At 39.5% G+C, this 26,761-nt stretch overlaps 2 protein-coding genes and 1 pseudogene across 2 annotated transcripts in view; 1 reads left to right on the plus strand and 2 right to left on the minus strand.

Moving 5' to 3' along the window:
• Nucleotides 1-10,415, minus strand: part of LOC140928609 (uncharacterized) — a 105,407-nt gene extending 94,992 nt beyond the window's left edge. Inside the window, exon 1 of the mRNA XM_073378386.1 lies at nucleotides 10,406-10,415. The gene's annotated coding sequence lies outside the window, so the exon portion shown is untranslated. The remainder of the gene's footprint in view (nucleotides 1-10,405) is intronic.
• LOC140928605 (uncharacterized) lies at nucleotides 2,081-4,247 on the minus strand. Its single transcript, XM_073378379.1, has 3 exons — nucleotides 4,091-4,247; nucleotides 3,448-3,762; nucleotides 2,081-2,425 (listed from the first exon to the last, which is right to left on the minus strand). The coding sequence occupies exons 2-3, from the start codon at nucleotides 3,748-3,750 to the stop codon at nucleotides 2,204-2,206; spliced, it is 525 nt and encodes a 174-aa protein (XP_073234480.1). The 5' UTR covers nucleotides 3,751-3,762; nucleotides 4,091-4,247; the 3' UTR covers nucleotides 2,081-2,203.
• Nucleotides 10,416-13,570: 3,155 nt separating the features above from the next.
• LOC140928612 (uncharacterized) overlaps nucleotides 13,571-26,761 on the plus strand; it is a 61,183-nt pseudogene continuing 47,992 nt past the window's right edge.

A 26,761-nucleotide genomic window follows, 5' to 3' on the forward strand; every position in this document is an offset into this window, starting at 1 on the left:
GGGACCTTCAACCCCCTTTACAGCCCCTTTTCGTGAAGCTATCTTTCTTTATAATTTCTCTCTTTCTTTCTTTTTTCTTTACTATCTCCAACACTATAGCATTCCTGAACGCGTCTTTGTTAACGTCTGCCCCAGCATTTTTGATATTTTAACTTTGTTGGACTTGTTCTATTCTGGGAAATCTTTCGTGTTGAACTAGACATAGAATTAAAATTCTCCGCTTCAAGTTTCTTATCTCTGTTGAACAAATAGGAGCAGCACGTATGCCTTATGACATAACATAACATACACTTTATTACGACTCCTCTATACTGGGCTATTCTGTCGTAATATAGATATAATATATATTGTAATAATATTCTGTCTACTGTAACATCATGAAGTAGGAAGTAATTCCCCTTTAGGCATTAAAACATTATACATACAATTAGGCTACATCACTTAATCTTCAGCCAAAAATACGAACTTGTTACTGTCATGCTATCACTTGCAAGAAGTTCAATGAAAAAGTTGCTTACACAAGCAATACAGGTCGGTGATAGACCATTCGTTTCACTACTACGAAGGTAATAGGTTGAACTCCTGAAGGTCGAGTGAGCACTCGAAATTTCTTTTTTTGTGTGTTACTGACTGACTGCACGTCCCAAGCACAAAATGCTCGTGTAGATTTCATCTCTAACCATGATGAGTGGTTTTTTTTGTGATTTTTACAGGCATAGCATAAAAAACACCAGGGATGAAAATTTGGCCAATCTTGGCAAGTTTCGATTCATGTCCACCATTGCCATCTCTTGCAATAGACGGTGGGAAATTTAGTTTCAGTGCCTAAATATAGCCTGAAACAAATAACTGGACCATTATTTCTTGAATTCAATTTGTATAGGTAATAGCATGATTAGTAGTGATATTTGGCATAAATACCACGAGTGATATTTCAAAATTGTTATACGTAATTTCACGAGCCGTTAGGCGAGTGAAATTTTAGACAATTTTGAAATATCACGAGTGGTATTTTATGCCAAATATCACGTACAAATCATGCTATTATTTGTTTATACTACTCCCGCAAAAGGTTTGTAATTTTCACATGTAGGTATTTCAAATTAAGCTGAAATACCACTCCTCTAAGCCAATCAAATCGCAGAAATTTCTTATGTAGTAGTATAAATGTGAAAAACCTTTTTGGTTTTTAAAAAGATAGCGCATAGTGTGACATAGCCCATTTAAAGGCGAAAGATCACATTCTTCATGAAAATTTAAAGAATTATGACCGAGATGGTGAAATGGGTCTATACCATAAACTTTTATTCTACTGGATAAAGTGTCATTATTTTAACCTTTTTGAAATGTTTATCTTCGTCATCAAGAGCCATGGCTCTTCTTGTCATTTTCTTATTTAGCGACAAATCATAGCATGTACCCAAGATCATGAAGTGTCTATAAGATAAATAAACAGCAACTGCTAAAAAAAGGAGCTGGCAAAATTACGGGCAGCCCAGAGTGTTAGGGCTTCGTTGCACTTGCCATGAAATTGTTATTATTGTTATTATTGTTATTATTATGTAGACCCTAACGTATTTCTTATTGTTAGTACAACTCAAACTCTAAAACTCATCCAAATGGATCTTGAAACGAACAGACAGTAAGAAAAAAAAAAACTTGGTTTAGTCGGTTTCATTTCTATATATATAAAAAATGGGATTCAGAATTTATTTATAGAACCAGGGCTGTCTGCGGCAAAAGTTATGTCGCGACCGAGTAGGAGGTGTGGTAAGTATCCCCTTTCCCTCCTACGGCGATGGCCCTCCCTTTCCAAGAAAAAAAAAGGTTTCTTCCGTTCTCTTGTCAGAATTGTGAAGCTTTTGCTGAAGCACCTGCGTTTATTTACATAGCTAGTCAGACTAGAACTGGTTTGGGTTAGGGTTAGGGTCAAGACACTAAAAACGGTGCTGTTGGGGGATGTCACGCATCCAATTTCCCCGAAGTACAAGTATATAAAGACAAACTGCTCGATAAAGGAAACAGTTCCCTTTTATTTTATTCGCCCTTTTGCTTTTGACAACATTTAAAAACAACAAAAAATATTCTAAACTGAATTTATTCCGCCTCGGCTCACAATCAAACAGCACGAAGCTTCAAGACTAAACTGAGAAAACTCGAGCAAAACTGGACGTAAGCTGGTTGGTCCGGCAGGCTGGGTTTTTCAAATCTTGCGGAAGCTCTGCATCTTGTCGTTGGGGAATCCCATGGCTTGTGGAGTGTCACACCACATTCCTGGTTTCAGAGCAGTTTGCAGACCTTTATAGTTGATTTTGGTGAAGATGTCAAAGGACTGGTTCTTAGATAACACAATGACTGAGGAGACGCCTCCAGCTGTTCCACTTTCGAAAAGACTGTTCACATCTGCGCAACTTTCTTCAAACCACTACAAGAAATGATCAAGAAAACATAGCACTCAGATTTAAGGTCATGGGTAAAGACAACCGTCAGGTTTGGATTAGCATCAATTAGACTTCTGTTAAATATAACACGTGTAAACAAGCTAACAAATTACTTCTAATGAACCGAGATGGAATTCACCAAGTTGGTTCGATATGTCCGTTGTAAAATATAAGCTCTTTCCCGAAGTGGATGGAGGGAGTAACAGACAACCTTTAAGTGGGAGTTCGTACCGCGCCTCTGAGAACCCGCGAATTACTCCGGAACGCCATCATTCAGACCAAAACGCAGAAATTTCCACACCAGATTTCAGGCCATTGACCCTAACTAAAATCTGATCGCTTTTGTAGATCTCAGCCGGGCCGGGCCGTTCTGTTTCAGAACACACTGTCTTCAAAAATTGCATGTCTGAGCGGAAATAACCAAGTCAAAAAAAGTTATGTTGTACTATATTACTTTATATGCAATTTTACGTCTAAGAAGAGCATTGAATTGCAAGATTATTCATTTATTCAACTAGTTACTTTCAAAACTAATGATTCTAGATCAGAATTCACAAAGCAAGTCCAGTTCAATTCAAAAGGCATCGAAAATTTTTTATCCTGACCACGAACTAAAGAAAAAAAACACACTAGTTGCTGTCTCACGTCCTTAAGTATTAGCAGGGGCGGATCTAGGGGGAGGGTGCAGGGGGTGCGCACCCCCCCCCCCCGAGATGACCTGCGGTTTTCTAATACAACTGGTATTCTGCAAAAAAAAAAAAAACTATGTGGTTTATTGGTGTTGAAGTAGAGCAAGAGACGAGTGCACCCCCTCCTAAAAAAAATCCCGGATCCGCCCCTGATTAGTCACTGTCCCCAGATGGGAGGCCAGTGATGTTTGAGCTATTGTGCTTTCTTTATTTTAGAAATGGCGACGCGTAACAAAGAGACCATAGGTTTCCACAGTTGAAGTGTTTGTTATTGATAGTAGTTGATAAGGTTATGTATTATATTCCTAATGCATTACCTTCCTCTCTCCACCGTAGAAGGCGTGTTCAAACAAAATGAGTCCTTCTGTCTGGTCCTTCACCAGGTACATGGAGCCATTGACGCCAGTAATGTCTTCATCTGCTCCTGGCTGTAAAATCTTGTAATTTGATCGGCTTCCACCAAATTCTTTGTCATTGAAGTTTGGATAAGTGTATAAGATCCAGGTTCCTGCTGTAACGACCGCTCGTTTGAAAAGAACGTCACTTTGCAGATTCATTTCTGAATCTGCAAACTCCTGGTGCAATGTGCTTGAGGGTTCGGTGTACAACTTGATGGACATGGTGGATCACAACTGCGGTAGATAGACACGGAAATACCAGTCAGTTCAAATGTGTATACTTGTATAAATGACTATGCTAAATCGCCTTTTTGCACTATAAGGCTTAAAATGTTTAAGGCTAAAATGCTGAAAAGCGAGGGGTCGAAGAAAGTAACAATTTGCATTTGTAGCAAATAATTTGCTGGATTATCTCCTCCGTATCTCAATATATTTGTGGAAGGCGTTGGCCCTGCAGTGATACCCAAAGGTTTGGAACGTTCAAATGACTGATATGTTTTTTTGGCGTTTCCAAACTACAGGCGACTGATTTTCAGCTATCTTTGCATAGAACTCTACTTGCCTTTGCTTGCCAAGCGTCGAATATGGAGACACAACCTTTCTTGACGTCTTGAAACACACCTTTGCCACTATTTGTGAGAGTCCTCGTTTTATATTGTTTCAGACAAGAACTGCGCATGTCATTAGCTTTCTGTAAAAGCTTCCAAGAACAAGAAAAAAACAATGCTTGAATAATCTCCTCAGGGATTATCATAACAGACAAAAATAGGCTAACACGTACTCTAAATCGTGGGCTTATGGTGGTTTTAACATTCAAAACTTGGCAGTGAAATGCTCCTGGTGACTCCTGCTTACACTTGTGTTTTAAACTTACACTTATTTGTGTTCTTCTATAAAGCGAGAGTCCCCTAAAAGTAAGTAGGGGGTAAGGGTCGATTTGTTTCTAATAATACCATTTGACGGTTGTTGACGTTCATTTCAGCTGAAGTTTCTCCGAAAATCGCGCGTAAGAGAAAGAGGAAAAAAATTGCGACCATAGGGCTCGATCAACCCTCCCGCGAGAAATCGCTCCTTTATTGTAAGAAAGAAATGGAAAAATTATCAGATATTATATAAATCCTTCTGAACACCACTAAGTTCTTGTAGAAAGGGAAATAAGATAAAATAGACAGTGTTTTTACCTCGGCGAGATTTGAACTTACGACCTCTAATCGACTGCGCCATGATTGTGCTTAAATGTCAATTCACCCGTTATTAACCTGTCGTTTTTGTAGACTCGAACGTGACAAAGTGCGAGTCGAGTTGTGTTTTCAAATATTAAAATACAAGAAAACGTGCGCAACAAGTCTGAACAAGGCATTCTTTGACACTTCCGCTTCGAAACCTTCAGAACGGAACAAGCAAAATTTGAGTGATTAATTAGTAGACATATAAAAACTTGCCCAATTTTAAAGTTTAGCTACTTTTCATTTTTTCTGATCAGGTCTTTATGGATCCTACGTTCTTCGGCATATTCGTTTGCGGTCCTTTGCAGTCCTTTGCAGTCCTTTGTGGTTAATGTTTGTACTTTATGTATTCCGGGCCGTAGATCTTTTATAGATCAGATATGCCGTAATTCGTGCATGGTTCTGTCCATGTTTTAGAGGTTGATTTTGGCCAATTTTTATTTTCTCTGCGAGACATCAACTTGGCACTTGGACTCTTGCCCCCCAGAAGACACCTGGTATGGCGTGATTATGTGGGTGTTGAGAGTTCTAGGTCAGGGCTTAAATTAGAGTGCGCGGATATTTTTTATCAGAGCTTCCTCTGGTTATTACGCCATACTGACGAGCCTCAAAGAGGGCGAAACAGCTCTCTATGGCTACGATCCCGCTCTGTTTTGAGTTCTTTCGGTGTCGTGTTGATGTCTTGCAGAGTTAATTTTCACGCAGTACGATCAGCATTGCAGTATTCTGCTTGCAGAATTTAATATGTCTTCTTTTCTAGGATTGAGTCAGAATGCGTGCAGGAATGCTAGCGTACTTCAAGCGTTTTTTCTCTTTTTTCCTTTTTTTTTTTTTTTTTAATTACGACAGCATTACGATAGCATTCCTGTTACAGTCTGCCTCAGCATGTTTCACATTTTTTAAAATAACAATCTATTTCAGTTTTGTTTGTTTTGATAATCCCTGGAAAACCCACTGGAGCTTTTTTCCCTTTTCTTTCTTGGAAGCGTAAACAGTAAGCTGATGACATGCGCAGTTCTGGTCCAAAACAATTATATATAATTTCCACGAGCGCGTGTTAAATACGAGATGTTAGCCGACGATGCGCGTAGCGCCGCATTGGTTATAATCATTTCATATCCAACATGCGCGAGGCTTGTTTTCACTAGCGAAGGAGTCGGAGTCGTAATCAGAAGCGTAGAGCCTATGACTTAGTGAAGACAGCGTTGCTATTCCATTTACGACTCCGTCGCTTACGTTCTGCTTATGATCTAGTGAAAACCAGATTGTTGGAGTCGGAAGCAAAGGCGGAAGAACTAAATCAATAATAAAGCGTAGTATGTGCATTGTGGTTGGTTTATCCTTCCGCTTCTGCTTCCTTCTCCGATAATCTGGTTTTCATAAGATGATAAGCGGAACGGTAAGCAGAGTCGGAAGAAATGGAAACGTTCTGATTCTTCTGACTCCGATTCCGTCGCGCTTATGACTCCGCCGGCTTACGACTCCGATTTGTGATTTTCACTAGGTCATTAGCGCTCTTACGACTCCGACCTCGTCGCTAGTGAAAACCAGCAGCCTTTAAAAACGCTTTTCTTTCTCTTTGTTAAAACAAACAGGAAGAAACGAGCGACTTAAACTTTTGAATGTCTTATGTCCAAATTAAATTGTCATTGTTCTAAAAGGCCTCTTACTCATCGTGGGATACTACAAAAACTAAGACCCTCGAAAGAGAGTCGTACATGGGGGTGGGGGGTCCCAGGCACGGTTCACTGACCACAAATCACGAATCGCGATATTAAAAATCAGTATGTGAACAACTCCTTGATCTTGTCCTTACACAAAGAAAAAATTAGCAAAGAGGTGTCTGAAAACACAGCGAAGGGGTGACAAGGAAAAGGAAGACTACAAATTGCAAATTACAGACTTTCATCACTCTTGATAGATAACTCTAACTATTCGTCCTCTTCGTGTACTGACGGCTCGAAGAAACACGAAATTGTCATCGTCACTATCTGCCGTTGGAACATCCAAGTCTGAATTTGTGTGGCACTCTTCGTCATCCTCTTCAACCTCTGCTTTAACTGTTGCTTGCCCCTCAACACGTTCGTCACTATCTTCGTGTGACATAGAAGTCATATCTCAGTGCCGTAGCAAGGTTCGATTTATTGGGAGGGGAGGGGGGGGGGGCAATCACAAGCGCCAAAGGCGCGAGCTGCTAGAGGGGTCCGGAGGCATGCTCTCCCGGCAGATTTTGAAATATAGGGTCTCTGAAATAGCATTTTCAGCCTTCTGAGAGCATTAGTTTCCCATTTAAGAAGTGTAATTTGTCAGGAGCTCATAACCCCGAGCGTTCAACTGCAATAAATTCGTGTAACGGCGTTTTTACAAGTGAGTTTAATTTAAGATAAGCTTTTCCCGCGAAAAATGACTGTTGTCGTTGACGTCCGCATCAATCAAGGTGAAAAAAAATGGCGGCTAATTTTCGTCCATCGCGAATGCGGTGCATTCTATATGTAATTCCGTTCTTCTTTGCGTGAATTATGCATTGTTGCCGATGACGTAGCCGTCCTGGGCTCTTCTACGTTTTCAGATCTTCCTCTGAACTGCTAGTTTCCGTGTAAATACTGAAATTGTCGCTTGAAGTACTGTCAGAAGCATCCTCCTCCGCCATGCTTTTTTTTTTAATGTGAAGAGCTGTCCTGGTTACGTATTTAAAGTTTATTATTGCTGACGCAATTGCTTGTGATTGGCTTTTCAAAGGAAATCGCGGGAAAGGCTTATCTAAAAATAAACCTACTTGTGAAAAAGCCGTTGCATAGGTGCAGTATGGAAGTTAGACGCTCCTGGTTATTGGCTCCTGAATTTGTTTAATACCCGCTTAATTTTTCTTTGTTGAAGCCGTAAGTAAATAATTTTCAGGCTTTATCAGACTGAAATGAACACATTGAACCGAAGAGCAGCGTGAAGAGCATGGCCGCTGACCAAATTAAACGTGCCTGTCAAAATTATTGGTGGGGTGGGCAGGCCCCCCCGGCCCCTCTCCATGTTACGGCACTGTTTAAGCTTTCGTAGCTGAAGGGACAGACTGCTCATAGACTGCATTGGGCTGAACGAGTCAGACGCTCGGTACATGTTTAATGGGAGAGTCCCCGATTTAAACATCGTAGTGTCTTGCCTCACATTCAGGACTCCGTCGCACAGCTTTTCAATCGCTTGCCGCCTTATCCATCATGAGTTCTTGTTCCAGTCTGTTAAGCTACCTCGGTACCTTGAGATGTGCCAGTCTCGGGAAAACGCCTCACTACCTTCTTTTCCTTTTTCCAGACGACAGAATTTGACCTCAATGCTTCGCCCAAGGCCACGTTTCTAGGCCTCTGCCTTTAATCCCACGAACCCTTCGAGATTTTTGCTCAACTCTACAAGGGAAGAGTGTTCGCTTATTAGAGGACTTTCCAAGGAAAGTCATTGACCCCCCCCCCCCCGGGGGGGACTCCCTATAATGGCCTATACGGGGAGGCTCCGCCCGAAAGGGGTTCTTTTTTTCAGGCTTCAGGTATATGAAAGGGTAGGGATTCACGAGTTGAAGTATATGAAAGGGTAAGGAAATCTGGTATTTAGGAATTTAAAAGGGTCTTTAATTAAAATATTTCGAACGGATGCAACTTATGGACGTAACACTTCATTTATTAAACGCCACAAGAATTTGACAAGAAGACTCACTGTTGAGCGATTTATTCATACGACGGGCCAGTTACAGCAGTTACAAATTAAACTCTTTGGTTAACTTCGTTAAGTATATACTAAAACAGTGGATAGTGCTTTTCGCGCGCTCTGATTGGCTACTCAATCAGTGAATATCCTGCACCGTTCACTGATTCATCTCCAGTTCCTCCGAGCGAGCGACGCCAAACTCGCGTAAGTTTCGAGCAAAATGCCTTCCCGGTTTGCTGCCGTAACAGACAAAGAAATTTCACCACTAATCAAGCAAGCTGTTCCCGAAATACACGAAGAAGGTGATGAAGTTCGGGGTGGAAGTTTTAACAGGTAAAGCTTTGTCTTTTTGACTTGAATTTATCGATAAAACCGGCAAAAAAGTTTTTTGTTTACAAATGCAAATTAAGCTCAAGTCTTGCGTTACTTTATTTAGTTGACTTGTTCATAAATAAGCTTAAAACTAAATTTAATAATCTTTTTTACAGAATGATTTTAAATACAGAAAGAATTCACAACTCCTTTTGAGGAAATTTCCCCTCAAGAGCTAAACAAATGCCTTCAAAAGTTTTATTTGTCGGCAAGAAAAAGCGACGACTGCGGCCGTACAGTCCTTGCGCGCGCCAAAATTGTAACAGTGTTATAATCGTTGCAGGCAACAGTAAATGAGTTAAAAACTATCATTTTTGTGCTCAATTACCTCACTGTTTTAGTATATACTAAAATAATTATTCACCTTAGTGTCGGTGGCTAGTTAGTTGGCTAGCCACCTCCACTTCGGTGAACAATTGTTATATAACCGTCTATCTGCGCATTTTGCCAACCTGGATTGTCATCGCATCACGGCTTCTTCGGCTTTTTGTTTATTGCATCCTTGTCAGCGTTCTTCAATACAACTTGAATACCCTTCTTGGTTAATTTACGCTCGATTTCAGTTGCTTGGGTCTTGTTAGCTTTGAATTTGACATTAAGGGGAACATTTATCCCTCCTCCAACACGCCAGCGACCTTTAGGCTCCTTGAAAGGTTGTCCAGTTACCTTGCTGAAAGGTAAGTGGAATCGTAATTAATCGCTTAATCCAATAAACATTTGGAATATAGTAAGATGTTGTGAGAGCAAAACGAGGCTTGGTGTTCTCCCGCAGTATCGTTCATTAACCTCATTCTAGGGTTTAGAAAAAGGGATGCAGTTTTTTTAAGTAGGTATATGAAAGGAACCAAATTTTCAGTGGAGGGCATACGGACGGGGTACCTTTTCTGCCAAAAATGGTATGTGAAATGGTAAGGGGTTGGACCTCGGGACGGAGCTTCCCCATATAAAACTTTGTTGAGTACCCTTCCGGGCATTGAACCCAGGGAATTAGAGTCTACGTAAAATATTATGCCTTCAACTGAAAATATATTACCCGTTTGCGCTGCCATGTTTACAATGACAATGATGTTCAATTTGCGCGTTCAATTCCTTGGCGGACTTAAAGAGTCTTCCGATGTTTACGAGGTATCTACGAAGAATAGCGAGGTCTATGTGAGGGTCAGTGTAAGATAGGTGTACGTTATATTTACGATTATTGTCTCATTTGCAGATTCTTAGTCTTTATCTATCTTTCAGAGGTCGAGAAACTGAAAATCAAGAGGAAAATACGGAATGAAAGCACGATTATCGATTATCAATTCGAGTTTTTCACGAGGCACGCTCAACCTTTTGGTCAAGTAACACGAGGAATAATTATCTAAATTCACGACACGTAAAACGGCTAAAAATATCCTTGTGCGATCCCCTGGACGACCCTTTCGAAATACTCTAACTTTTTTATATTTCCTGTTAGGAAAAAAACTAAGATTCCAAAAATCTAATCCGTCAAAATATCTGAAGTTGACTTACACCGCGCCAAGTCTAATCGCTCATATCATTTTCCGTCCGATACATTACTTCAAATTTGAACTTTTATTTCCGGGTAAATTTAGAAGTCTCACCTTACTTTTTGTAACGCAAGGGTGATCCTTTAAAGCGCATTCCAATTATTTTAGGGTTGTAGTAAAGTTCGCAAGATTAAGATCAACTTTCATGGCTTAGAAGGAGTGTACTGGTGAAATGATCAGTAATAGGCGAATCTTTGTGAGGTCACCCTAAAAAGGTCACTTAGAATTTTCGGGAGACTTTGAAATTTTCGAAAAGGTAAGTTTTGATCCCTATAGTTTTCGGATCAATAGACTTTCAGCTAGGAAATCCGAACAGATGAAGAATTTTTATAGGGGATAAAAATATGCCCATATCTACCGTTTAAATACTAAAATACGTTTAACAATGCTATGTTTAAGTGGTTTTGAACTATAATATTCCCTTTGGGCGCCCCTGATAAAAACAGCACAGCTGCAGTTTATGTTGGGAGCAGTCCCTGGCGTTGCACAATCCTTGTTTTTTTTTTGTTCTCAATGGGTGTGTTTTTGTTGGCTGGTCAGAAATATTAAAATGATAAGAATGCTATTAAACGTTGTCACCTTCAAGTTCAACTAAACATAAAACAAAGGATCCGGAGTTCCTTCATCTGTACATACATCTACTAAACTAAAAACCTTCCTTTTTAAGTTCCCAAACCGGTGGTTTTTCACAAATGATTTTTTAATAGAAATTCAACCTTGTGCAATTATTTCTGTCAACCAGAAATTATTAATTATTTCATGAGTGCGTGTTGGATCAGTGAGATGGTAGGCGGCGCTACGCGCCTCATTGGCTATAACCATCTCATATCCAACAAGCGCGGGTGGAATAATTGTTTTATTAAAAACGCCCACAGACTTTAGCTGTAAAAACAACCAATTTTCAGCGCAGTTGTTTGTTTCAGTTTTTAATAAAGAGCGATTTTCGTGTGACCTTGAAAAATGGTTTCGGTAAGTGTTCGTTATTTCTTTTATCACCTAATGGCTAAAAAGATCAAAACATGGAATATTCGTTTTCCCGCCAAAGAAAACCCTAGTATGGAGAAGGCATTGTTCGATTGGCTAATCGTGCTGCAGTATGACGTCAAAGCGAAGTATCGATTGATTCCTAGAAAGTTCTAGGGCATGACGTTTTTTCACCCGAGCGTTCGCTGAACCAACCAAAAGCCACGCGCGTTTGTATCCGTTTGACAAACCAATCAAATCGCTCTATTTCCGTTCGTTTGTGTTTTTTGTTTTGTTCGCGCGTTTTCATTTCAAGGTCATACAAAAACTGCTCTATATTTACTCACGAAAATTAGCTTTAACGTCAGTTCTTTACATGACCCTCTTTAAGAGAAAGAAGAGTTCTCTCATTCGGTCGAAAAAGAATTAGCTTTTTGCTGTAATATTTTGGACACCTTAAAAAACAAAGAAATCTTTTCTTCGAATAAATTTATTGATTCGTTTGCATGTTGTGCTGTACAAATTGTTATGTTATTGACAAGTTTCAGATAGTAACAGCGGAGTTTCCGGGCGCTCGATGCGCGCGCATTGTACGTAGCCCCATTGGATCTTTTGCTATAGAAACTGGAAACCAACCTTAAGTGTGGACCAGAGAAAATTTGGTTATGACTTTACCGAACGCCTATCCGACCGTCTGTCCGTCTGTCCACAGTCCAAGGCAGGCGAGAGGGGAGACTTTAGGGGGCGGAAAAGCAAAACCAGTTTAGTGAAAAACAGTGGGGTTTAACAGCAAATTTTTTAGTCTCCGCTTTTAGTTTGTTCCGTGGATTTAGCTGCTGTCCGTATTAGCGGGGTTTTGGTAATAGCCACTATACACCGGCGAGTACATTGTAGGTGCTCAATAGCCGCCAAGCCGAAACGGGGGAATCGCGCTCGTTTCCGGCTTTGTCTTTTCTTATCGGATGGTTTTGTGAGTATAAAAAAATTCTCAGGTTTTCTTTATTTGAACCATTAGTTGGAGTCAGAAATGTAAGACTTTTTCTACGAAATATTTTTTCATGGCGAGGAACTAATTGGTTAATCATGCTAATGCAAATATCATATCGCTATTATTGAAACAACTTGTGTGTTTACCACAGGATAGTAAGTTCACCTGTATGCACATACATCAAATAGTGGGATGTAATTCACACGCAATGTAAATGCGTAGAGTAACATCACAATTGTTTATGCTTAACCCACCTGTGGTACAAGCAGTAGTCAGACTATGCACTCTGTTTTTAAAACCGGCTCTTCTCTATTAACAAATTCGTTGAAGCTCACAACAACTTCCAGAAGAAGTTTGGCTAAAAACCCCATAAAGAACATAAATCAAACGCTACCAGATCAGGTTGTAAATAGTGTGCAAAGAGAGAACGCTCTCTCCTGTTCAAACGAAGAAGAGAGCAGATTAAAACACATTGATATTGTACGCTGGTTTACGACGCTATATTCGCTGAGGACTACTTTTCAGCCCACCTTCAACAGTGCGTCACAGGCGTAGCTTGCACGGTCCTGCTTATTACAAAGGGAACATGCCGATTATTTCGCTTTTTTTTTTTACTGTGCGTTTGCTGCAACGAAAGTTCATTGTTCTGTTTAATACTAAGAAGAAAATGCGTGAGTCGTTAACGCAAACAACAGTAAAAAAGGAAACTGGTCAAAACTCTCCCGCACAGACAGTTGATTTCAGTGACCCTTTTTCGTATTTTCAAGCTGAAAAATCTTTGACGGGGAAGTGAGAGAGAGAAAAGAAGAAAATATAATTTTTCAAAGTAGAATATACTCAGCAGAACTTCTATATATATGGGTCTTTCATTTATTCTCTTGTTTCAGTATTACGCTGTTCAGTTCAGCACAAGTTTTTGTTTGATTAGATTCTTTCTTCTGCCAAAGTTCAGTAATTTTTCAAAATATTTTTCGGAGCCCGTATAGTCGTTTTCAGGTAATAGACCACTGAGACCGCATGTATTACCATGTAACATTTTTGGGTGCTAAATTTCCTCTTCATCATTCACGGCGAAGGAGTCTGAGCATACAACCTTCCCTTAATTAACGAGAATTACCATACTGTTACATGACTTTATTTATACACTAAATAGGATTTATTTTCCCACCTATGCAAATCAAAATAATTAATCATCTCAGGTGGTCATAAATCAAACTTCACCGGAGATTCATTTTTACCTGCTTAAGTAAGTAAATCTTTCCGCTGCAAGGGAGAGTAAAAAACGCCAACTGACACTGCCCTTGCGGAAGAGCTATGTATTAGAGCTTTTCAGTAAAAGAAGTGATTTTTAGAATTCTGCTGTTATGGAAAAAGTTATGTTTCTGTTATTTTATGTAGCGACGTTTTGGAATTTTGTCGGAGGGGCAGGTAGGTACCTCGCATTACTGGTAAGTCAAGTAACAACTATAGTATTTTTGCGTTCTTAGAGATGTAACACTGTTTTAGCAAGGTTTTGGAAAATCGTGTGAAATTAAAAATAAACAGGCTTAAAAAATTGTTGCAATGTTACAGTAACAGTTTGAATTAGATTTAAGGTGGTTTCAATAAAAAAGATGGTAACACTTTCTCTTTCGAATACCTGCTTTCATTTGGCACCGTTGACCAAAAAGCTAAGAAAAACGTATGATGAGTGTCCCGAGTATGGAATGAAAAATGTTCCAGGCAAGATCCTAATCAGAATCTTAAAATAGGTGAAATAATTTTTATCCTACGGAACAAAGCTGCTTTTTTTGTCTTAAAACACACAACGTCGAGCGGATACCATTGTTCAGGGTCCAAATGGCTACCGGCCTGGTCTCTTTTTTCCCCAAAGTTGTGAGTTTACAATTCCTAGTCAGAGAAAAAAGTAAGTGAACCGGAAGATGCTCATTTTAAAGGAGAAATCTTTGAGAAATTATCTTACAAAGCCATTCTTGAACTGAAGTGTTGAAGGAGCCTAAAAGGTAGTACTTATAAATACTCTTTACCAAGTGCATTTCTTATTTAAAATTGTGCCGTCTTAATTAAGAAAGTAGTACAAGGCATTAACATTAAAATTTCCCGATGTCTTTTCTTTGTGACAGAGAAGTTTGTATTTTTAAGCATTCAATATTGAGATAAATTAAGCGGCTAATCACGACTTTTCACCTTTTGTATAAGCTTAAATCCCGAAAAAAAACCTGAAAAATTACTATAACGTTTTGTCCCCAAAGTGAATGGTGGCTGGTCAGGTTGGTCGGCCTGGAGCGGCTGTGCAGCTGGCATTTGCGCGGGAAATCAGCGCATTCGAACAAGAACCTGCACCAATCCAATACCAAGTGAAGATGGAGTATACTGCGATGGTGACAGCTCCCAGCAGAAGGATTGCCTAAGTAAGTTTTATGAGAAACTGCCGTAAAAAAAAAAGTGTTTGTCTGTTAATATTTTTTTATGTCTGTTTTCTGCTTACCGGGTTTCATTTGATGATCACGTCAGGGTTCTATCCAGGGTATTTGAGGGGTAAAAGCTTCCCCCCCAAAATGCTCAGCTTCCCCCCAGAAAAAAATTGTTATCAATATGGTATATAGGTAACTACATTGGAAAAATCACCCAGACACGACGAGGTCATTGCACACACTGTAACATTTCTCAAAATTGTGTCCCAAAATGCACCAGATTGTATCTCAGCGCAAATTCATTTCAAAAAATTTCTGGGGGTTGGGGGGGTTCGCCCCCGGACCTCCTAAGGAAGCTTGTTGCTTTCGGCCACTAGGGACTTCTCGTCCAAAAGATAAATCCTAGATAGAAGCCTGCACGTGTTGGGGTAAATCTGGTAGTTCTCCAGTGTTATTTTAGTTACGGTACCATAACAACTCATGTACTTCGGCCTCAGAAAATGAGACTCCGTCTATCGTCCCATGAACTAAGGTAATCCGAGAGAGTGGATTCCGAAATCCAGGCTCAGGACTCCGGATCCCGTGTCAGTGGAAGTAAAAATTGTTATTTGGATTCCAAATTTTTTGAGCCGAATTCTGGATTCCCAAGCAAAGGCCCCAGTTGTTCAAAAGGTGGATGATGCTATTCAGTAGATAAGTGTCTATGCAACAGATAACGCAATTGGTTTCCCTAATGCCCATCCACTGCAAAGTTATTTACCCGACGGATAGCGCTATCCAATGTTTGAACACTCGGGGCCAGGATTTTAAATTCTAGAAGTAAAAATTTCCTTGATTCCGGAGTCCGGATTTACTTATTTGGCGCGTAACCCCCGGGATTGCAATTCAGCCGGCTTAATTATAAACAAATCCGCCCGCTTCGTTGTATTCCTGCTTGAAGTCAAGACCTGGGTTGTTTTTTTCACTGCTATTCGCTAATAATGATTTATCATATTAAGTTATGTTTTTAAAAAGTTTACCTGTGAATAATTAGTTTGCGTACTATAGCAATAACACAAGTATACTTTATACTAGTCAATTAATGCTAATGTTTGACCAAAACCTTTTCTTTCGATTTCTTTGAGCAAGACTACAGTAAAAACACTCCTGACTAGTTTTGCTCTTTATCTGCCTTAATTTCCATTCCCTCCTAAAATATTTTCTTGATAAAGAAACTGATGTTGGTCAGGAAAATTGTTTTATTGCCTCCAACTCTCAACTTAAAGAAAATTAACATAATTATTTGATGTAATTTCAGTCGACGGAGGCTACACAGAGTGGAGTCAGTGGTCACTCTGTGAAAACCCGTGTGGGGGATCTGTAGTCAATAGAAGTAGATCATGCACTAACCCTAGCCCTACCCCTGATGGAAAGCCATGTTCTGGAGACTCATTCCAAACGAAGCTGGAATGCATCTGGCCGTGTCCAAGTAGGTCTAAGGCAATTTTTAGTTGCATTTAATTTTGTTTACTTTAAAAATCAAATTCAACGATAAATTTTCAATTGCTTGCTGTTAAAAATATTTATTCCATGTTGCTGTTTCTGTCAAGTAATAAATCACGGACGACGTCAAAATATGCCAGGAACAAAAACCGGCACGCATGCTGCAGGTCGAAATGTTCTTATTTAACAATTAATGAATGAGGCTGAGTATCTTCATATGATAGGAAAGCCCAATTCAATAATTGTTTTACTATTCATTCAAAATAATCACTAGTTTAAAAACATAGCTAAAACAAGCCTACCTCCATCGATGTTAACTTCATCTTCGATAGTGCACGTTTAGGGTTATTCAGCTCCGCAAATATTCTCCAAATAGCGGATGTCGCCCTTCGAGTTGTCTTCTTGCTGTTCTTGCCATGTTTTTAGCTAGTATTTCGCCTAGTTCTTACTCTTGAAACGAGTGAAATGTTCGCCATTTGTGTTTTCACAACCAAAATAACTCAACTTCGTCCGCAGGTCTTCTCGGTTAACGGTGCATTAACCTGCATGAAGACTGCACTTTTGACGTCATCGGTTCATTAATTGCAAAATTCTTCCATCAGTAGCTGGTTATTGTGAATTATGCGTTTGCTTTTAGCCAATCAAAATCGGGGAAATATTTTGAGTGAATAATAATACATTTTAATACCTTCTGTGATCTAACACTGAACAGACGCCCAGCAAAATGAAAGCTATTCGTTTAATACAATATACAACTGTAAGCGTTAAAAAAGGAAAAAAAAACATGCCTGCCTAATAATCTTGTTTTTGTTTTAAGAATTGTTCCAGTTTAAGCCAAAAACCTGCGAAAAAAGCCGACATTTCCCAACGCCACTATTGGTTTCCCCGTGATTTATCTTGCTTCGAGAGAAATCTGCTTCAACCAATCAGAAGCTTTAGCCAGATCTGTGAAGTGACACGTCATCAGCATGGAATTTCTAAGCTCGTTCCCAGACGTCATTTCGCGAGAAAACCAGTGGTGGCGTCGAGATATGCTTTGCTGTTTTTCTCAGGCTATTTTGCCAAAGTTTCTTGTAGATCACGCCAAAAAATGAATTTCATATCTCTCAACCAACCAACATGGCTGAAAGCTGAGTTATCGTAAAAAAGGCCAAACACTCTTCCCATAAATGCATTTTATTCTTTCAATTATTTAGCCGGCCCTCTTGATGGTGAATGGGGAGGATGGGGTCAGTGGACACAGTGTTCTAAAACCTGTGGAATATCAGGAGGAAGCATTCTAAGAAGAACAAGATTGTGTAACCGGCCTCCTCCTATGAATGGCGGGAAGCCATGTGAGGGTAACAATACTGAAACAGCGAGATCATGCTTTGCGCCTTGTCCAGGTGTGTAAAAAGCGAGATGATAGTGTATTAGAGTATGAAGTAAAACCTTATAAACTGGGTACGAAATTTTCACCTGTTTGCTCCCGATCGGCTTCGCTGCTCATTCGATCAGAGCGAGGGAAGATCTATTAATCTTTCAGAAGCAAGAGAGGATAAAGGGGACAGATAGGGCATCCCTCATACACACCCTATTCCACAGGTAATTCGTCTAGAGTTATTTTTAACACCACAAATCTCAAGGGGGATTAGACAACAGCCAATCACATAGCGCGAATGTGTTGTGCGTGGATGACCCACGCTCAGAGCCACGCGCCCTTCACGAATTGACGCAGAACAAAATGGCGGAAGACGCGGAGAGCGATATTGCTATTCGTCTTGTCGACGAAAACGACTACAGAGAGATTTCTGCTGAAGCTGTGTCAGCGAAACAGAAATTAAAAAAGAATCGCCCTTCCTCTCTTGTATAGAGCTAACAGCACAGCAGGGAGATCCTTAACACACTGAATATTCTCTCAGGATCATATATAATTTACAGTTTGAAGAGAGTAATTTCTGGTTTGATATTTATTCTGTTATTAGTCTTTTATTATTCAACAAAAATAACACTTGGCGTCCTACTTGCTTTATTGTACAAACGACCGGTTTCAATAGACCGGCGAAATTTCTCATTTTATTAAAGCACTGAGGTTGCGACAACTTTGAGTTAAACTGATTTCATGGGTTGTCAAAGATTCCAGCGATTCCCTTTTCCCAGGTGAGCGCCGACTCATTTCGCTTCAATATTCAGGAATGCTCTCGATCTCTTTACGCTTTCATTGCCTTTCGCCCAATATGTTTTACACGGCGTTTAGTCATGCGAAACGTCCACGAAACATCAACGCAGCACGCGAGGTAACTTTATCCCTATTCTAAAAATAACTCGAGACGAATTACCTATGGAATAGGGTGTGTATGGGGGATGCCTTCTCTGTCCCCTTTATCCTCTCTTGATCAGAAGGCTTGAGTTCTGTCCACACAAGGTCAAGGTTGTGAGCCCGTGATAAGTGGAGTATCAAAGCCGGTCAGCGGAGGACTTTAAAAACACGTCACCTCAATGAGTTGTACACCTAAGGCCCACGTTACAGTCATATGTGACCCTGGTCAGCGGATGCCCTATTTTGACAACAGTCAATTGATCATAACATCTATTTTAGATGTCCAATATCAAGTTGAAAACACAATTTGTATATGCCTTAGACTTTTAAGGCAGTAATTTCACATCCGCTACACATGATGGGGAGGACGTCCATATGGACGATTTTGTCAGAACCAAATCTCTTCGATGCATAGATAACCAAATTTTCTTACCCATAGTGCTACACTGCGCGCGCTTCGCGCGCCCGGGAACTCAGTTGAAATAAGAACTGTTTCAATCTTAGTAAATGGTGGGTTTAGTCTTTGGTCCGCTTGGACGACATGCAGTAAGACGTGTGGGACTGGATCGCAGTCAAGAAGAAGAACCTGTTCCAACCCAGTCCCTGCTGATGGAGGCCAGAATTGTACCGGAGAATACGAGCAAGCAAAAAGCTGTAAACTGACTTCCTGTCCAGGTAAGTATGTTATGCTGAGCCTTGTTTCACTTTTAAAATGCTTTCTTTTTCGTGAGCCGGGTAAAAAAAAACGCTGACATATTTTCTTTAAACAAGGCACTCGTCATTTGTTAAACCGCTGTGATACAAGCTGGAACAGATGCTGCCTAGTAAATCACCGTCGCAAATTTTTGTTATAACGCGTACCTTTGCGAACAGAGGAACATGCTGCACTTGTTATGGCGTTGTACGATTTTTTCTTGTGTTGCAAGAGCTTGAAAAAGGAAAGAAAACTTGTCGAATATAACAGGGCCTTTTTATGTCCAGAAAGGTTTTTTCTGTTCAGGCAAGAAGTTGACGAACATAAAGAGCGTCGCAACTGATCAATTTCTAATCCGTCAATTTTCTTTTATGAAATCTTGTAATAGGCGCTGTCAATGGAGGGTGGTCAGCGTATTCAGCCTGGGGCGCATGCTCCGAACTAAATACTGCTTGCAAGGCGTAAAGAAAAGAACTCGAACTTGCACCAATCCTCCTCCGGCGAATGGTGGAGATGAATGTGGGGGACTGGCAGTCGAAGAAAAGAGCTGTCCTACTCAGGCTGAAGGATGCACAAGTATGTAGTGACGAATAACTTAATCACTCTTAACAAAAAGTAATGATTTAGAAATGGCTTTCTATAAATGATCCCGTACCTCTCCTGTAAAACCATTCTCAAAAGAATTGTCTGTAGAGAAATTTGAATAAGAAATTTGAAATTTATTATTTATGAATGTGAAAAAATTCATATATGCTCATAGACCTTTCGGAACAAAGCAGCAAGCTAGCAAGGTACCTCAGTTTCTTTACGTTGTCGTTGTATCCAGCACAACACCTTACATCTGTGCTGCTGAATTATTCTTAAGATGGTCCCTTTTGAGCGTGTGCTCTCATAAGTAGTATAGTGGGGGCCGAATTTACCCCTCTTTGCAAAGGAATCACATTACTTTGCGGAGAAATATATTAAAATTCATGGTGGTGGTGAAGAGAAACAACAAAAATTAGGAGAAGTGATGAGGAGAAGGAGGAAGAGAAGGGGGAGGAGGCATTAGAAATTTAGAAATGACGAGGGGGAGGAGGGAAAGGAGAATGACTGTAAACAATGAGGAGAAAGAGGAGGAAGAGGAGGAAGAGGAAGAGGAGGAGGGAAAAATAGAAAGTTCGTACTGGAGGTGAAATAAAAAAACTGAAGAGGAGCGAAATGACTGAATTGGGTGGAGAAGGAAGGGGTGTGGGGTTAGTAAAAAATAGTGTTTAGTCCCACAAAGAGCTAGTTTGCCCCCGAACTCATTAACATACACTTTTTGGGCGCCAAGAATCAGTGAACCGGAATTGAAATAAGTCGTTGTCTGTAATTGACATTGGAAGCAGCAGGAAATTGAACTTCTAAAATTACCTCGCGAATCAGTGGTTTTGAGTAATATAACAGGCGAAACTTATAGCGCTTATTCCTTCGACAACATGGACCAACAATGAAAACCTATCTTAACTTCTAGTCAACCAATCAAAACGCAAGACATTCATCGAACTTGAAATAACCAGAAAATCTGTTCAACCTATTAAACCCCCCGAAATAGATTCTCCTGCATTTATTCATGAGATAAAAAGACTAAAGACTATGACGTACATTATTGGCGTTAGTGTATTCCTCCGCGGAGTAATGAGATTCCACCGCAAAAAGAGGTTAATTCGCTCCCTACTATACTACTGTCATAGCTTCATATATATTATTATATATATTAGCGTTATGGTATTTGTTGAGCTTTCTTCAAGAAAAAGTATGATCAAAATGTTCACTTGATAAAAACCAGCTCGTGGACTGTTGCTCTCTCCGTAAAACCTCCTTCAACATATGTTAAGGTGAATTTTTCTTAGCTCATAACGTCATGTAACCTCCTTCCTGACGGTCATGAATGATCAGAAAGAGATCCTGAGAACGACGTTGAGCATCACGGTCATCAAGCAAAACCGTCTTAAATCCCACTCTAAATGACAATAAAGATATTGATTTTGACGACTAGACATTTATTTAAAACGCTCCTTACAGACCAAACCCATTTTTACAAATTTATTTTTGTGATTTCATCACCTGAGAGCATGATTTTGATGCTAATGGAAAGGCGTTACTAGGTCCAGTACCGAGGACGAAATCACTTATAGTTGAGAGCCATTTAATACATAGACTAATGACTTCTCATCCTTTTTAGCTTATCAGCCGAACAAGCCAGATAAAACAGCAACTGACCCCAACTCCTGGATAGCTCTGGAGTGTGGAGCAACGGAGAAGTTTTCAGCCACAGGATCTTACAAACAAGATGTTCCTTATGCTGTGTATTCAAACTTTAATTTCATGCGGACTGAGCTAGAGAGTGGATGGTTTGCAATCCAGTTAGAACCAGATGATAAAGATGATTATGGAAAGAAGAAGCTTACCAAGGTTGGCAAATCATCCTGATCATTCAATCTTACGATGAACTTAATTTAAAAATGGCCGGTAAAGGCGCGGGTTTGCCGTGAGAAATCAGTGGTTATTTATCATTTACAAAAGTTTCCGAAAAATCAAGGTAGTAAGTAAATAGGCCATGACGTTTCTGACGTTGCTCTCCGGGAGCAACCTTACGGAACATACAGAAATTCTTGTTCCATTTTTTCAAAGCTATCTTTGACAGCAGTTTTCAGTTTTGTGGACATTGTTAGTTTTGTTTACCCAATACAGGTCATGTGATAATACTCTAGGGAACTGTTTCTTTCAAATTTAATCTCGTCCATATGTACGCATAATTTACTAACGGATCGGGCAAAGGGTCAAATTCCCCTGGGAACTCTATTGGGAAAAGAAAACATATCAGTTAAAGAGGTCTATTTGCACAGCTAATAAACGCGATTCCGGAACGAAATTCACCAGTCCTGAATTTTGCTTACCATTTTACCAAACTGTGAAACGATCGGGATGAAAAAGTGTCTTCCCGCTCACAGATAGTTCTTCTTCATTTATGTTGATATTTAATTTTTGAATTATTTGAACTATTTGCACTATTTTGAACTATTTTTAATTTTTGAACTATTTTAAGTCATAAGCTGAAAGCGGTGTAGTTTTTAGCACATAAATCATGTTCTGCAATGCCTTGGCTAGTCTTCCCAAAGAACATACTCGAATTTTTTCATTCTTAACACTTTGCTCTTTTTTATTTAGGTTTGCTTTGAGATCATTGACCCACTGACCATCGGCAAAGTTGTGTCAAACAAAGCTACCTACTACTCAAAGATCGATGCCATTCCAGAATGGACTAAACCCGCACTAACCGAGAATGTTCCTGCCTTTACCATTTGGATTGACGAGGCTCAAACTCTTAGAAAGTACGAGTTCCTCTGCGCAAAATCAGATGAGTATGTTCCGTTCACCGGATATGTTGTGACGAAAGTCAGGTAAGCTGGGTAATGTCTCAGGCCGCTCTCAAACGTGTTAAGTACATAAAAATGGAGAAACGATACAAAACAATGGAAATAGTCATTTAAGTTCCGATTGAGTTGATTATTTGTCAGTCTTGTAACACTGTAGTATATTACAACAGTGTGGTAAATAAAGGGTTTACCTTCTCTACTAGACTCCTTGAATAGAGATCTTGTTCGCAAGGTGTTCATCCATCCATCTATTTATGTATCCAGTTCTTCTTTTCCTAGAAGGCACCGTGTCCGAGTGGTCATAGAGAGTCATAGCGACTATACCTCGTTTTTTTTCTCTGTAGACCCGATTTAAAAGTCTCGGTCAGGCTATTTGCCTTCGACCAGTTGGGGCTTTTAATTCTGTTATGTTAGCTACAGCTGCTAAGTCTACTTCCACTTTAAATGTAGCATTTATTTATTGTTTTGTTTTTAGCCTTCTTGGATCACCATAAACCCGCTGGTTCAGTTATCTGATTGGCCCTACTAGCGCTTGTGCTACATGAGTGCCGGGAGAAAATAAAGTTAATGTCATTTACTATTCTTATTTTCTAACTTTCGACCATAGATTCTCCTACTACACCGAGGGAAATTCCCAGACGTTTAAGGCTAAGGGTGACCACACTTTAAAGTCGGGAACTGTGTTTAAAACGGAGGTGAAAAAAGATCCGTTCACTTTAGCTGTCTACGCGAAAGGAACTGCCTCCTCGGTGACCTTCAAAGACATCATGGCATCTTTTGGACTGGATCCAGCAATTCTACCAGATTTTTTTGTCAACGCTTTGAAGTAAGCTGAGCTGAAGAGCGAGTTTTTTCCATTTTTTTTTTATACGGCGTTCTTGACACGGGATGCGGTACTGGGAAAGAAAACGATATTCGAGATAGAAATGGCAGAGATTTGGCGTGCGAGATTGTCGTGAAAAGGGAGCGGGAATGAGGGAACAGCCCTCATTCTAAAACCTGCTTAAGATATAATCTCTCGAGATTCGAATCTATAGACACTGTCAGGCTTTCCAAATAGAACTGTTGAAAGATCATATCACGTATAGCTTTATCTGGTATTAAACTCATCAAATCTTAAATCCCAAGTTTCTCCACGTTATTCCTTGGAATGGGATCCCTATTTTTGATTGTAAGGATTTTGTACCTCTTACTTTTGACTCAAGTAAAAGCCACCGAGTGGAATGTCCTGTTATTTTCATTTGTAAGCTTTCTTAATAGCAGGGAAAAGAAATTTAGCTAAATCTAGTACGCACTTAGGCCACTTCCGAGTTCTAAAGCCCCCACTTTCAAAATGAGGCTAGGTGCACAACCTTTCTTTGAAAATGTGTTTTATTTGCATGAGAATGGAAAATGATTTCCATATCAAAGGCTGAGCACCTACCCTCGTTTTGAAACAGAAGCCCGGTGGAACTCGGAAATGGCCTATTGAGTGAAATGCATGAGTGAAGCTAGTATAAAAAAACACCTAAAACAGCGAAGGACGATACAAAAAATAAAAAGGAGGCACGAGTGAACAAAGGTAAAGAATAAATTATAACTGACAGTAACTGTGTTCTTGAACTCTACCCAGCCTGTTTTGTTTGTAGCTGTGAATGGCATTTTCGTTTCAGTGAAATGGTTGACCCCAATACATTACAACCCATCATTAAAACTGTGGTCAGTGACTTTAACCCTTTAAGTCCCAAGAGTGTTCAAAGTCAATTTTCTCCTAACAACATCATTATATAATCAAGAGAAAATGTTGTGAGAATTAACAACAAAAAAATGATCACCTGATGTTAAAAGTTTTGATCTACAAACAAATTCACTTAACCAATTCTTTAAGGAAATGTATGTAGATCTGTCTGGAGAGTTTGTATGTGGATATAATGGGGCTTAAAGAGTTAAAAGGAACCTAATTTCAGTCTATTCTCATAGAGGAATAGGTCTCTGGGACTTCACCATGGCACCTGCAGAATTAGTACGAAAACTAGAAAGGGGTGGATTGACACGATTCACGGCCTCAATAAGCGCAGGAGGCGTCCCTGTTCACGTGGAGATTCTGGCTGGAATAAGGTTTGGACGACCGCAATTTGCTGTAGGATTCAGCTTTGACAGTGAATCATATGGAAAGTTGGCTGAGAAACTCTCTGGGATTGGGGTCGATTTTCTGGACAAACTTGGATTTGAGCTGCAGGTAACCTGATTTGCAAAAATACTCTCATTTGAAGAAAGCATAATCAGAGCATGCGCGAGCGCTATTGGCTAGGCAAAGGGGTCAACGTTTTTCTCCTAAAGGCGCTAACAAAGGTTATCTCGTCTTAGAGGGTGACCCTCTTTCTCGGGACAACTTTTCTCCATTTAAACGAGTTCTAAGAGTAAATTTATTTGTAACATACGCGTATAGCCGTCGCCTTTGCCCGTTGGAATTCTTTCTTGTTTTCGAGCTCAAAAACAATGAATCTGCCTTTAATGTTTCCTTTTACCTTTCAACCCTTCACAGATCGGAGTAGCGTTCAGTCCTCCAGAGGTCTTAGGATTCCAGCAAGTTTTAACCGATGAAGAAACCAAGTTTTCTAAGGATCCACTTAGCAGCTACCACACTGTTAGCGTTGTTCAAGGTTCGTTAAATTACGGCGTTAAATTACAGACCTTAGCTTGATACCTCCCAATGTAATGGTTTAGGCGTGATTTAAGTGATTATGTTAAGCTGGAGGTTTCTAACTTAAAGCGTCACTCACTACTATTCAAAATGCAATGGTGACAAGTAACTTTGAAATAAACTCTAAACCGAGCGTTAACTGTAAAAGAGTATCTTTATTTCGAACGATGATGATGATGATGATGATAATAATAATAATAGTAATTATAATAATAACAACAATTATACTACTACATGAGAAATTTCTGCAATTTGATTGGCTTAGAGCAGTGGTATTTCAACTAAATTTGAAATACCTACATGTGAAAATTACAAACCTTTTGCGGGTAGTACTATAAACAAATAATAGCATGATTTGAACGTGATATTTGGCATAAATACCACGAGTGATATTTGGAAATTGTTATACGTAATTTCACAAGCCGTTAGGCGAGTGAAATTTGAGACAATTTTGAAATATCACGAGTTGTATTTATGCCAAATATCACTACAAATCATGCTATTACCTATACTAATAATAATTTCTTATACTTTTAATCTATTTTAGGCATTTTTTTACGTCATTTGGTACTTTTTTAAAAAAATGGTTATACACGATATTAAGATTTTAAGACAGAATCCATTAGGAAATTGAGTAATCTTAATTTTCAGAGGACAAAAACCTTGTACCAGAATATCCTGTGTTTTCTCATTTCCTGTGAAATTTAAATTTTGTTTTCTCGGACTCCATAACAAATTGTCGCTGGTGTTATAGTTTGTTATTACAGATAACTAATCATATCTGTGCTCCTAGAAAAGTGTGAAAAAAATGCAATGTGCTTTAAATTATTCTGGTACAAGGTTTTTGTCCACTGAGAATTAAAATTACTCAATTTAATTCTTGATGGATTCCGTCTTAAGGTATTTTCCAGATTTTAGATGTAGTCCAGTTACAGGCTATGCTATACACCCGGTGTGACTATTGTTGCACTTTAGGGGATTTGAAGTTTTTACTTCCATAATATTAACGATGATGACAGTAATAGAAACGATACAGTTACATGAGTGAATAAAGCCTCAACTGATCAAGCTTTTAACCTTTCCCTACCACCAGGTATCACGGCGGTAGCACAAATCGTTCTACCCAAGGACTGTAAAGGAAATAAATTTTGCGAGATTTGCAAGATGATTGTAGGGCCAACAATAAAATGGTACATCGCCGGAGAGTTTCAGTGGAGGAAAATCAAAGTCGCAGTTGGTTTCAAAAACATTCGCCTATTTGCTGGGTTGTACTTTCATAAACTTGAGCTCTACGTTGAGGTCAGTTATCGAAAGCAGCTGAGCCAGCACACTTTCCGCAAAATGTCCGTCTATTTTGCTCAGAAAAGACTTTAAGCCTAGAACTGAGCCCCAGTACTGTTATATTTTATGGGGGATGGGTATTTTTAGTATTTTGATCAAAGCTTTTATAACCTTAAAGGGGGCGCTGTTTTAG

This window comes from Porites lutea, chromosome 2, assembly GCF_958299795.1.
Source record: "Porites lutea chromosome 2, jaPorLute2.1, whole genome shotgun sequence".
Taxonomy (NCBI): Eukaryota; Metazoa; Cnidaria; class Anthozoa; order Scleractinia; family Poritidae; genus Porites; species Porites lutea.

Excerpts from the sequence above, each read along its gene's own strand:
- LOC140928605 (XM_073378379.1), bottom strand. The coding sequence starts at position 3,750 with ATGTCCATCAAGTTGTACACCGAACCCTCAAGCACATTGCACCAGGAG. Across the intron at positions 2,426-3,447 it reads TCTACGGTGGAGAGAGGAAG|TGGTTTGAAGAAAGTTGCGC; the intron begins GTAATGCATTAG and ends CATTTCTTGTAG.